General features: G+C 36.3%; 3 protein-coding genes across 3 annotated transcripts; all 3 read right to left on the reverse strand.

The window, feature by feature from the left end:
- Positions 1-39: 39 nt before the first annotated feature.
- On the reverse strand, positions 40-2,063 carry LOC102616430 (uncharacterized). Its single transcript, XM_006466441.4, has 2 exons — positions 1,861-2,063; positions 40-1,474 (listed from the first exon to the last, which is right to left on the reverse strand). Exon 2 carries the CDS (start codon positions 1,451-1,453, stop codon positions 299-301), a length of 1,155 nt encoding a protein of 384 aa, XP_006466504.2. The 5' UTR covers positions 1,454-1,474; positions 1,861-2,063; the 3' UTR covers positions 40-298.
- A 3,800-nt stretch (positions 2,064-5,863) lies between these two features.
- LOC102616141 (uncharacterized) lies at positions 5,864-6,701 on the reverse strand. The gene has a single exon (XM_006466440.4). The coding sequence runs from the start codon at positions 6,684-6,686 to the stop codon at positions 6,330-6,332; it is 357 nt and encodes a 118-aa protein (XP_006466503.2). The 5' UTR covers positions 6,687-6,701; the 3' UTR covers positions 5,864-6,329.
- An 885-nt stretch (positions 6,702-7,586) lies between these two features.
- Positions 7,587-10,830, reverse strand: LOC102615073 (subtilisin-like protease SBT1.7). The gene has a single exon (XM_006466439.4). It carries the CDS (start codon positions 10,169-10,171, stop codon positions 7,880-7,882), a length of 2,292 nt encoding a protein of 763 aa, XP_006466502.2. The 5' UTR covers positions 10,172-10,830; the 3' UTR covers positions 7,587-7,879.
- Between the last annotated feature and the right edge of the window lie 2,095 nt (positions 10,831-12,925).

Genomic DNA, 12,925 nt, shown 5'->3' on the forward strand with positions numbered 1-12,925 from the left:
ACACTCATTAATTGTTAATTATAGAATAGTCGTAAAATGCTTGGGGCTATTACAAGTGTTTGATAATGTTTTAATGAATCACAAACGCATCATTACTTTAAAAAAAAAAAATCTATTAATTTGATAGCAAATAGAGAATTCTAGAAAACAAAGCCTCCTCTCCAACAACAACATCATCTTAATTTAATTATACAAGAAATACAATACAAAGAAACTTACAAAAAGAGATGAGCGATGATGGTGGATGAATAGAAAAAGAAGCATGCGGGGGCGTGGGCGACGTTCTAGAATACTAATGTTACTGCACTGAGTGTGCATCGACATAGCTTGCATGCGAAAGCTCCTTTAGCCATTCAAATGTTCTGTGACGTGACATAGCTTGCTTTCCTTGCTGCTTTTCCTTCGATTTCTTCTTTATCTTCAACTCTCGCAGCCTCTTTTCCATGTCTTGTACAGAACTATTACTTTCTTTACAAATAAAGTTTTTACAGCTGCTGCTTTCACGGGCAGTACTGCTGCTTTTGATTACGACAATGTTGTTCAATGGCACTGTTTCAACTGCAGTAATTGAACATTTGCACCCAGCGAACAACCCTTTTCTCTTATCCAAGAAACTGCTTTGTTTCTTCTTTTGCTGATTGCCCATGTTCAAATCTTGCTGATTCTCTGCCGCAGCACTGTAATTCTTGACGCTGGAACTACTATTAGTACTGCTGCTGCCACTGCTACTATTACGACTAACTGAACTTCTATTTGCGGAGCTAATAGTGTTATTACGAACCTTGAGATCTTGCAATTCAATCTCAGGCGCACGCACTAAGCCTAGCCTGAAGAAATCCCATACGGTTGATTTCTGGCTCCTGATTCTGCTACTGCTACTGCTACCATTGCCTATGCCTAGCAACCGAGCATTTGAAACTCTAATTTGGGGATTCGGACTCGGGAAACTGTGAAATTGGTTTCGAATTTTTGGCCTGGAATTTCTTGTTGTATTTGTGATGAAACTGTTGCTGCTGCTTGATGAGCAGTGGCTTCTTGTGCTGCTGCTTCTGCTGCTGTTAATGCTTGTTAGCCCATCCATTGTGCTGCCGCCACGGTCCATGGACTCGGACATTGATACGCATCTGCTAATGTTGCGGCTACCATTTTCGGACCTGGCGAATAACCCGCTGTCCGAACTTACCGAGAGGCGTAGTGGTAAAATTTGGCCCTTGAAAAACACCTCATCGGCCGCACACATTTCTGATTCTGCAGAAAGAGAGCCACCCCAGGAATCGAAATTGAATTCCTCTTCGTTTTCTTTCCCTTGGGTTAACGTCGTTGCTTCTTCGCAAGCCCGCAGCAGGCTTGTTTCTTCGTTGATGAAATCGAGAGGCAGGTCACTCAGTGATAATGCCTCATCTTCTTCTACTTCTTCCCCTTGCTCAGATTCTTCTTCAGATTTTCTTGCCATCTTTAATCCTTCCGTATGGGGCTACAATCAAAAGACAAAGACAACGGGACTTATATAGAAAGATCGAGTAAGATATTTGAATCGACTAATTGTGAAAGAGAGTGAGACAAGTGGAATACATTCAAGTAAAAGCCACTGTAAAAAAAAAAAAAGGAGATATTAATAAAGAAAAAATAGTGACTCTGCAGAAGTCACTGCAGGCGAGCCAATTAGTGTCCCCTTCCTGTTTGGGACTAAAAATGCTCTAGCCATCGGGCCGGCCAATATATATTACATGAGCTAGAATTTCCTGCACTCTCGCTTTCAAATTGCAGTAGGTTTTATTTAATGGGTGGAGGGTTAGTTTGTGCTCTTGTGGGGGCATAAAGGCAATATTGGCATGCAATATTTTATGTTATATAACTCACCCAAGTACTAAAACTTTTGTGTGCTTCAAATTTGAAATCAACAACTCATTTCACAATGTCACACACACTCATGGACAGCTTTCTAAACGAGAATCGTTCTACGAACCAATTCTTCTGAGTCTTTTGAAGGAAAGGAAATAAATTCCTTCGGTTGTATTCATAATTAAAGGAAGGGGTTGGTAAAGCTTTTATTTTGTGTGTTGAGAGTCGGTTGGATTGATATTGCAAATACAAGTGAATTTTGTGGTGCAAATTTGATGTGCTACAAAGACTGTGACTGTGAATGTGATAGTATGTCATGGGCGGCTTGTGAATCACAGAATATGATCAACTCGAGTTTGATCAATTTCTTTTCTTTCTCGTATAAAGATGCATAGAAAAATTAAAAGGCAACGCTGCCGTTGCCGCTCATGCAGGAAAGGAATGGCGTGTATTCCATTTCTCGTCATAAAGTTGAGCATGAGCTGAAAAGCATTGGATGTTGTAATAATAAATTAAAATGGTAATTACCGCTTCAATTTCCCCTAAAAATTAATTCAATCATTTTTTGAGATACTTCTAAAGTCTTATCACTTATGAGATCCGATCCAAAAATCGAATAAAAAAAGAAGATAAAATTCTCTTTTTGTTGTTTTATGTATTGACGGTGATGATCTAGAAACATCTTTTCATCACGCAAACTAAATTGGAATCCCAAGACGAGGAGCTGGGGCACCAGCCATGAGCTACGTACTGGCCCTTGCGAGCTAGAAGAAACTAGCCCTTCTTTTATGAATGACTTTTGGCCAAGTCAAAAGCTAATGGCAGAAGAAAAAAAACCGGCTGGGTTGAAAATCATATTGTAAAATTTTTCACTATTTACACATCATATCTCCTTGCATAGAGCTGGGTTGTCCAAGTTGAATGTCACAATTGATAGTTCATCGTTGACTCTTAAAAGTCCAAATTAAGAAAACATCCGATCTTTTTATTTAAAGATAATAGACCTAAGGAGGACCAGGTTAATAATAACGACCCAAATATTGGATTTCCTACCGTTACTCCTCACAAAATTACAAACGTAATCTAATGGCAATGAATTACAGAGATTATGATGGATGATAACGACAAGATCAACCGACAATCGGCCAAAATGCAATATTGCGAATTAACACACTGATATTAAACGGCATAAACTTACAAAAACACATCATTTTCAAAAAGTTCTAAATTAATACACTGTCCAAAGAATTTTTTTTTTTCATTTCTTTGAAAATTTTGTTCTTAAGGATTTGAGAAGAATTGAAAGGTTGGTAATACCCAATTATCCAAATAGGCCGATTTAGAATTTTTTTTGAGAAACTTAAAATCGATTTTAAAAATTTAAAAATTAATTTTGATATTTAATATTTTTTGAATTACTTTTGATGAAAATACCCAATCCCACATTATAAATTTTGAGAATCTGATTTTAAAAATTCATTTTATACTTAATTCAATTCTATATATATCCTCACATAACACATTTATTATAGAAACTCAAATTTATCCTTATTTAATTAGGAAATTAGAATCATTAAATTTGAAGAGACTATTATTATTACCGTTTATATTGAGATAACAAAAAAAATTTTAAAAATTGTTATATATTCCCCATAAAAAAAAATATTATAGATACATATATGTTATCAATGTGCAAGTAAATTCGTTCAATATTTCAATTATCTATATTCCTATGGCAGTTTAAGATTAAAATTTATCAAATATATGCAACTAATCTTAAATTTTTAATTATTCTCTAATGAGGAGATCCTCACATTTTTGCTAAAATAAAGATGCGACTAAAATCTTAAAAAATTCAAATTTTAATACATTAAAAATTGTTTCTTATCTATATTTATTTTATTAGTGTATTGAAATCTATGTGTTTTTCTACCAGTGCATATATCAGCACTTTTAAACTAACAAACTAAAAAGCGCATTGTACCCTCGAGCTATAGTTGTAGATTGAGAAGTATTTCACCCATCTCCTTGGCGTGGTGGTAACTAAGCTATGCATGAATCCCCACTCCCTACAACCTTACTTGAGATTATGTTTAGCAAACATTTCTTTCCCTCTACCTAATAGTATTACCAGTTTCGAGATTTCAAATGAGTGATTTTGAAGGCCAAGTTCGACCGAGTTCTCCTAGCGTGTACCGATTTAAAGGACATTTCCCTCAAGCACTATTTTACAAAAAAATGTAATAACCATACCTTCTTGTGGGAAGACTAGAGCGAGACCTGCCATAGTCCCAAGAAAGGTGGGGGGGTATATTTTAACATATTGTGTTACTTAAAAACCATTCTCGTGGCTTTTTAGCTCTGTTGAGTAATTTTAAATATCTCATACAAGACTTGCTGAATAGCCTTACTTTTTTTTATATGGAAATGTCAATATAGATCTCTTTATCCTTTTTTCAGGGTTCTTGATTGTCTTAGGTGATCACAAAACCTTTTGTTTCTATTGTCTTAAGTGGTCACAGAACTTTTCTTTTACTTCGTGCATCGTATTCTCTAGGATAACTTTGTTTAGGAATTAGAAGAGATCCTCACCTTTTTGCTAAAATAAAGATGCCACTAAAATCTAAAAAAATACAAATTTTAATTCATTAAAAATTGTTTCTTATCTATATTTATTTTATTAGTGTATTGAAATCTATGTGTTTTTATACCAGTATATCTATCAGCACTTTTTAGCTAACAAACTAAAAAGCGCATTGTACCCTCGAGCTATAGCTGTAGATTGAGAAGTATTTCACCCATCTCCTTGGCGTGGTGGTAACTAAGCCATGCATGAATCCCCACTCCCTACAACTTTACTTGAGATTATGTTTAGCAAACATTTCTTTCCCTCTACCTAATAGTATTACAAATTTCGAGGTCTCAAATTAGTGATTTTGAAGGCCAAGTTCGACCGAGTTCTCCTAGCGTGTGCCGATTTAAAGGACATTTCCCTCGAGCACTATTTTACAAAAAATTGTACTAACCATACCTTCTTGTTGGAAGACTGGAGCGAGACCTGCCATAGTCCCAAGAAAGGTGGGGGGTATATTTTAACATTTTGTATTACTTAAAAACCATTCTCGTAGCTTTTTAGCTTTGTTGAGTAATTTTGAATATCCCATACAAGACTCACTGATTAGCCTTACTTTTTTTTTTTTTTTATGGAAATGTCAATATAGATCTCTTAACCCTTTTTTAGGGTTCTTGATTGTCTTAGGCGATCACAAAGCCTTTTGTTTCTATTGTCTTAAGTGGTCACAAAACTTTTCTTTTACTTCGTACATCGTATTCTCTAGGATAACTTTGTTTAGAAATTAGAAAAGTTTGCGTATCATAAACTGTTGTACGCGAAAGACAAGACCTAGGGGTTATACTCTAGGAATCAGAAGAATTTACCTGCTAGAGAATGTTGTCAATGGAAGACAAGATTTATAACATCATCAAAAAACTCTTCTAATTTAATTTTTCAAACACTTATTTACTTGTCTACGTGACAAATAGAAAGAAAAAAATAATTATCTAAAAGATTATTCAAATAAAAATAATTTTATTTTATTTTATTCTCCCACTCAAATAATAACAATAATAACACATCTTCTCTAAAAAATGAGAAAATAAAAATAATATAATACTAAATTAAATACTCCAAACTTTTTTTTCTTTATATAGTCTTTATATTACTTTTATTACTTTATTTTTCTTTATATAGTCTTTATATTACTTTTATTACTTTATCTTTATGTTACTTTTAGCAATGCTCTTAAGAGGGTTCAGAGTTTTTTTTTTCCTTTATATAGCTCTTTATGTCACTTTTGGTAATGCTCTTAAGAGGATTCAGAGTCGAGAAACTTGGACTTGAGTGGTGCCAGTTTTGGTGATCGCTTAGTAATCAAGACGTGGCGGGAGTCCTCTCCATCGAAAATTAAAATTTTGAATTAATTATTTTCGTATCTAATTATTTTTGTAATAGAATTAGAAGTATTTTAAAAACTATTTCATAAAGAATTATTTCTATAGCGTAATCACAGTAACTATCTCATAAGGAATTTCTATAACACAGTTATCAAACAAATATTTGAAAAAATACTTTAAAAACTACGACTTTATCAAATTAGTCCTTTCTAAGGAATTGGATGTGGCAACCCGCAAGAGCGCAAGAGAAAAGTTGGCCCTTTGATGTTTGCCAACGTCAATCCCTTACCAAGTAATGGGCCACCGATCAAATTGGCATGGATTGGGGCCACGCCGGACTTAAACCAGATTAGCAAATGCCACGTCTAGAAGACTGGAATTCTAGATCATCGTGTTCAGCAATACTACTCCGGCAACAATATTTCAACAGTAATAATAATATTAATTTTTAATTCTGATGGGCTAAAAGGAGGAAGCATACAATTAATACAACGTGATTAATTTCACGGTGCATAAAACAGTCTTTTCTTAGGTTAGGGGACTCCTTGGCGGTTAATGGCATCAGTGGCGCCCGAAACATCAGCCCCAGAGGCGACGGCATCGCCGGAAAGAGTGGGGGCATCGGTGGCGCCACCGCCACGGCCAGTTTGGGGTTTAAGATGGCCTTCAGTTCCATAACCCTGGCGCTTATAATCCTCCAAGTCCTTGTACTTCACGTATGGGCTGTCCTTCATTGGAAGCCCTTCTAAGCTTTTCTTCTCTTCGGTACTTCTCTCTGTCTCAGATTTCTTTCTCTCTGTTTCCTGCTCTTGTTTCTTCTCCATCTTCCCTTTGTTCTCGCTCGGACGGTTGCTTGCTATTGATGAATTTTTGCATGCATATGCGTCCATTTATGGATTTTCCCCCCTTCACCCTCTATCTTTGCCACATGTTAACTACGTGTCCCCCTGTGCTAGATTGCAGCATTCTACGTGGCAAGTTCTGAAACATAACACGTCTACATTACTCTGGCTTTTTCTTTTTAAATAAAGTTTATTAAAATGGACTACTTGTTTCAAGGAATTTTGTTCAATATATTGACAATGAGTTATGTTTTCTTTGACGTCATTATAATCAATTTTGTAATTGATTAAGTTTATACAAACTGAATATACGTATATGAGACAATTTTTTTTTTAAATTATAAATGAGACAAGATTTTAGTTAATTGTCATCATGATATGCTACTACCCGACATAGATTTCAGTTCGACGTTTTATTCAATCCGCCATAAGGTAGAAAAGAAACCAATACAAGTAATGTAATTTTCGTGCCATCACTACTGCATGCGATGCGACGTCGGTTATTAGCCAATCATTCTCAAGACGAAGATTGGCGAGTAGCTATTATTGAGAAAACCATGTGCTCACTGCTTATCTTATAGAATTGTACTGATGCGCGCAACGTTTTCAACTGAAGTACGAGCTACCTTTTAAACGAGCACATGATACATTGATACATCTTATATGGTACGGCATGCATTACAGCTGTGTTTCATGTATTAAAAGCCCATGTATGCATAATTAACTTTTCTTAGTCAACTAATTTCAAACTAATCCACGTGGACGGGGGTCTAACATTTTTATATCTAAAATCTTGAATTTTAAAATTTTTAAAATTTTTCCGCTCTTTAAAATCTTGAGTTAGAAAATTTTCTATAACTGTATTATTTGAGAGAAAAATCTTGAATTGAAAAATTTCTATATCTACGATATATGAGAGAAAGAAAGGAAAAGAAAAAGAGGTTGGGATGATCCTGAACACGACCTGCTTGAACTGAATTCAACTAACAAGAAGCAGACAAGTTATTGATACATTTATGAATAGTTCTCACAACTCTACTCTTTAACATAATCCACTGTCGATCCACTAGACATGCATACAGCAAATACACATGTAATCAACATAAAATAATAACACTGTGCACCGAGAAAGAAAAATAGCTACCCATTCCTTGGTTTTCCACTGTCTCTCTCTCCCTCTCACAGAACAACATTAATTTAACACTAGACCCAGCAATCCGTTTGTTTGGCTGGATAACAATTTAATTCCAGCTGATCGCAATGGGACTTCCAACAATGTACTTCCCATCTGACCACTCAAGACGAGCAAAGCTGTTGGTATTTGATGGCATTGAACTAACAGTGAATGTCACCGTATATGATTTCTTCTCATTCGCTTGAGTGAAACTCAACGTTGCTGGCTCAACTGAAATCTTAACTCCAGGCCCTGTTGATGATGTTATAGACACTTTGTATGTCCCTGGTGGGCCCACGTTTGTAAGAGTGCGGCTGTATTTCAAAACACTAGACCCACTGCTACTTTGTGCGGCGTCAATATTGACAGCAAATGAAGGATAATTGAAGTCAGCGAGGCTGTATCTTTTGCTAGCGTCGCATGTGAATTTCCTTCTAGCAAGGCTGTTGATTTGTGACGCGGTGTAATTTAATGCGCAGAGGAAGCCCAGATAATCGTCAACCGTTAGATCGTAAACCAACCCGGGATTAAGGGCTGATACTGGATTAACGTGTCCAGCACCATGATCGAACGGTGTGGATGCTTTTCCCGTAGCGATATCTTGCAATTTCTGGCCATTTTTGTACGAGACATAAGCTGTTGTCATGAGAGCTGACCTTATAGCTGCAGGGCTCCATTCAGGATGAGCGGCTTTGAGCAAGGCTGCGAGCCCACTTACATGGGGGCAAGACATGGATGTTCCGGAAATAATGTTGAAGCCCACGCGCCTGCTATCTGTTGCCAGCCCAGTTGGACCAACAGCTCCTGACCATCCCGCTAAGATGTTGACACCTGGCGCAATCATGTCGGGCTTCAATAGCTCTGGCGTGATGGAATTTGGTCCTCTTGAGCTAAATGCAGCGACGACTGGCGAAGGCTCGACTCCCACTTTAGTGCCTTCAAACAAAATAGTCACTGTTGGCTTTGGATCTGAAACCAAGTAGCTCTTAATAGCATCACCAAACTTTTGACCAACTGCAGTGGCAGGTAGCAAATGGGCATCAGCCACCAACTCTTCGCCATTACTCTCAGTGTTAGCCAAAACCATGCCTAAACCACCAGCGGCTTTAACAACGGCTCCTTTCTGAACTCTAGCATTCACTCCACGATCGCACATCACAATCTTGCCTGCAACTTTCTCGGGTATCAAAGTGTCCATCATGCATAAATTCCCATTTGTTGCATTACTAGCATTACCAGCGTAAACAAATGGTAACAATTTCCCAGGTAAACCATCCCCTTTATAAAGTGACACACCAGAGTAGTTTTGTCCGTTGCCAAGACTAACAAAAGCTGGGAAATCTCGATCCAGTGTGCCTGCACCTACAGTAGTTATCCATGGAGCCACGTTGGATAAACTGTAGGAGCTTGGACCAGCATTTCCAGCTGAGCAAGAGACTAGAATCCCTTTCTCCATTGCTGCAAAAGCACCAATCGCAACACTATCCTTGTAATAATCAGACGTGCCACCACCAAGAGACATTGATAAAACATTGACATTATCATCGATGGCCTGCTCTATGGCCGCCAATATATCAGAGCTAAAACAACCACCAACCCAGCACACCTTGTAGGCAGCAACCCTGGCGCGCGTGGCCATGCCACGCGCCGTCCCGGCCGCATAGCCGAACAAGCTGGCACCTTCAACAACCGATCCAGCTGCAGTACTGGCAGTATGAGTGCCATGGCCGTCATCATCTCTAGGAGATTTTGACTCCTTGCTTTCGTCAATTGGACCCAAAGTAGCCTCATAGCCTCTTGCAAAGTATCTTGCACCAATTAATTTTCTGTTGCAATTAGATGCATTAAAATTTGTACCGGTTTCACAAGCGCCTTTCCAGCTACTTGGTACAGGACCAAGTCCTGTATCGTCAAAGCTCTTGCTTTCGGGCCAAACTCCAGTATCCAACACTCCAACTATAACTTCACTCGCCGAGCCGGACGTGGGGAACAAATTGGCACTTTTGTCGAGTCCGAGAAACTCAGGGCTACGAGTTGTGTGCAACTCGTACTTCAACTCAGGCAAAACCGAGAGGATCCCAGGTCGTTGCTCGAGTGACTCGGCTTCTTCTCGCGTTAGCTGAGTGGAGAATCCATGGATCACATTGTCGTAAGTGTAGAGAATTTCCGCTGAGTCGGACACCGATTTGAGCGACGACTCATACCAGTGCGTGTGGTGTTCGAAACTTGCCGGCATCTCGGATTTCGCCATGTGTATGATGTAGGTAGCTCTCTGGTCTGGGTTCTGGGCTGCCACCGACACGTCGCAGAAACCCAGAATAAGAAGAAGAAGACTGATTAGAGACTTAAACGTCTTCATCGATCCTTTAATTCTTTCCTTACTACCTGGTTGAGTTGGGGAGAAATATTAGAGAAAGAAGCTTGGCCAACACTGATTTTATAATACGTTATAGGGGAATCTCAAAGTGTGTGAACTCTCACGGAATTACGCACTGGTTAACAAAGAAAGACGGTTGTTGGTTGTCTGTTTCTTTGAATGATTGTATCAAGACAATAAAAAAGAAAGCAGAGAGGTACTGATTACAGCTCAGTTAGACTATAGGGTACAGAGAAACAAAGAGATTAGCTTTCATCACGTGTGTTTCCGGCTTTTATCCATTTTGCTCGTCCGATTTTAAATTTTTCCCCCTTTTTTTTTTTTTTTCTCTCCTTCTTCTCGAGATTCTCTCTTGCTCTCAGATAACTTATTCTCTCGCCCTGTTACTTTTTTATCTTTTCGCAGAGAAAAGAAGAAGGCCACCATTGGCAGCCAACTCCAATAATAATCCACATTCTTTAGTCTTTACTGTAACTCAGCAACCCCAGCGATTACTGGGACCCATTTGGACCCAGCGGCCAATTCTGGAGCGATGTGCAAAACCAATGCTGATTTGATTTTCTGTGAATTCAATGATAAATTACACGGCAGCTGCTTGTTCACAATTTAAGATTGATGTTTGCAGGGATTCTGAAAAAAATAAAAAATAAAATAAAAAAATCTTGAATTTCGCGAGTTATATAGTTCACGGGAGCTTGTCTTTAGTTTTATTTATATTCTTATGTGAACTGGAGTGGTTGGTGAATATATATAGACGTTTACTCGCCAACCAACTTCTACCTTTTCCTTTCTATAAATAAGGATTTGTTTTGTATCGTGTTATAACTTTTAAACAATAACAACTATAAAAAAATTATAATTATAAAATAAAAACTTATATTATATAATAAATATAATTTATAAATAATCATTTATTAAAATTAATGAAGATATAATTTTTTTACATAAAAACTATAAAGTCAAATTAATTTAATTTTTAAATTATTAACCATAATAACTAATATTAAAATAAGGGTAATTTTTAAAAACCTCCCCTGAGGTTTGGGCTTGTTGCAAGTAGATGGCGAGAATTGATTTATTTGTAAAAAATCCCCTACCGTCAGTTAAGTTTAACATTGACCGTTAGTTGACCGTGCAAAGACAATATTACCCTTAACAATAGTTTATAAACGAAAATAACTAAAAAAAAAACCAAAATTATTAGCTATTTTACACTTTTTAAATTATTGATATTTTCTTAAAGTTCTTATAAAAAATTAAAATTAAAAAATTAAAAAATCCTCTTTAAATTATTGATATTTCCTTAAAATTCCTACAAGAAAGATAAAATTAAAAATTTAAAAATAAAATAGTCATAATCTTTACCTATGATATTGTAAATTTTTAGAATTGACAAGGATAAAATTGTCAAAAAAATAAGGTTTGTGCTTTTTGCACCAATAATTTTAGTTTTTTTTTAGTTATTTTCGTTTACAAACTATTGTTAAGGGTAATATTGTCTTTGCACGGTCAACTAACGGTCAATGTTAAACTTAACTGACGGTAGGGAGTTTTTTATAAATAAATCAATTCTCGCCATCTACTTACAACAAGTCCAAACCTCAGGGAAGGTTTTTAAAAATTACCCATTAAAATAACCTAAAATATCTCATTGCTTTGCTTGTACATAACATCTTGGATCTTAGCTCGGGAAAGTGGACCAGGGATCACGTGCATTCTCATGACGGCAAAGTTCTAGATATAAAGCGTCAGATTTGAAATACTTGATCCCGGAGATTAGCTCATTTTTGGTAATATTTGTTTCTAGCGTGTGTTCATTCATAGGATTAGAAAATCAGAATCTAAAATAAAAAATGATTGCTGATGTTTACTCGTTAAAATAGAGAAAATATAAAAATAAAATATGTGGAGTCCATATATTTACTTTTTTGGAATTAGGAACACTGACGTGGTTGATTTTCTTTTAGTCCTCCTTCTACTTAAGTGTAGATGTGATGATATATACAATTTAAGAAAAAAAAGAGAAAAGAATTTCGATGTATTGTTCTTATATTATAATATAAAATCCATTACGTGTTTGAGTACATATAGTATAGCTAAGGTCCTCTTCCAAATTCATAATTTATTCTCTTGCTAAAATCTTAAGTAAAAATTATTTTTTAGCTTTATCTCAAATGAAACTCATCACTTAAGACATTAGTTGAGAGCTGTAGCATTATTCAGCCATTCTCATCATATAACCATCCGGTTTATCTAGAATTTTTGATGTAATTATTAAATTATAAAAATATGATAATGACACATTTTGGTCAATTATATCATAAATTAATTTATTTGAAAGTCCCTGTTTGGTTAGACTACGACATAAATGCGAGACAGACTCTGAATTCCAACCTGTCCAGTGTGTGTTTTTACCTCTTCCATTTCCTGCCCACTACTCCTAACCCCAGAGTAATCTGGCGTCTTATGATTGAATTATAAATAAAAAATAGAAAAATATATTAAAAAAAGAAAGAAAAACCTAGTAATAATTAATACGTAGTCGTAATATACTAATGGTTAATTTGAAATTTATTTTAACGATGGATGGAGATCAGACGTGTTGCAACTTAATTGGATTTATCTTAGAAGCAAATTGATGCTCTTTTGGGTGAGACGAATTGGGGTAGGAAAGATAACATTTCTTGTAAGAATAATTGCGACAGGGCATGCCTTTCTACGCTTGACTTGTTCAGA

This window comes from Citrus sinensis, chromosome 7, assembly GCF_022201045.2.
Source record: "Citrus sinensis cultivar Valencia sweet orange chromosome 7, DVS_A1.0, whole genome shotgun sequence".
Lineage (NCBI taxonomy): Eukaryota > Viridiplantae > Streptophyta > Magnoliopsida > Sapindales > Rutaceae > Citrus > Citrus sinensis.

What these genes read in the sequence shown, in the direction of transcription:
- LOC102615073 (XM_006466439.4), bottom strand. Translation starts at nt 10,171, where the DNA reads ATGAAGACGTTTAAGTCTCTAATCAGTCTTCTTCTTCTTATTCTGGGT.
- LOC102616141 (XM_006466440.4), bottom strand. Translation starts at nt 6,686, where the DNA reads ATGGACGCATATGCATGCAAAAATTCATCAATAGCAAGCAACCGTCCG.
- LOC102616430 (XM_006466441.4), bottom strand. Translation starts at nt 1,453, where the DNA reads ATGGCAAGAAAATCTGAAGAAGAATCTGAGCAAGGGGAAGAAGTAGAA.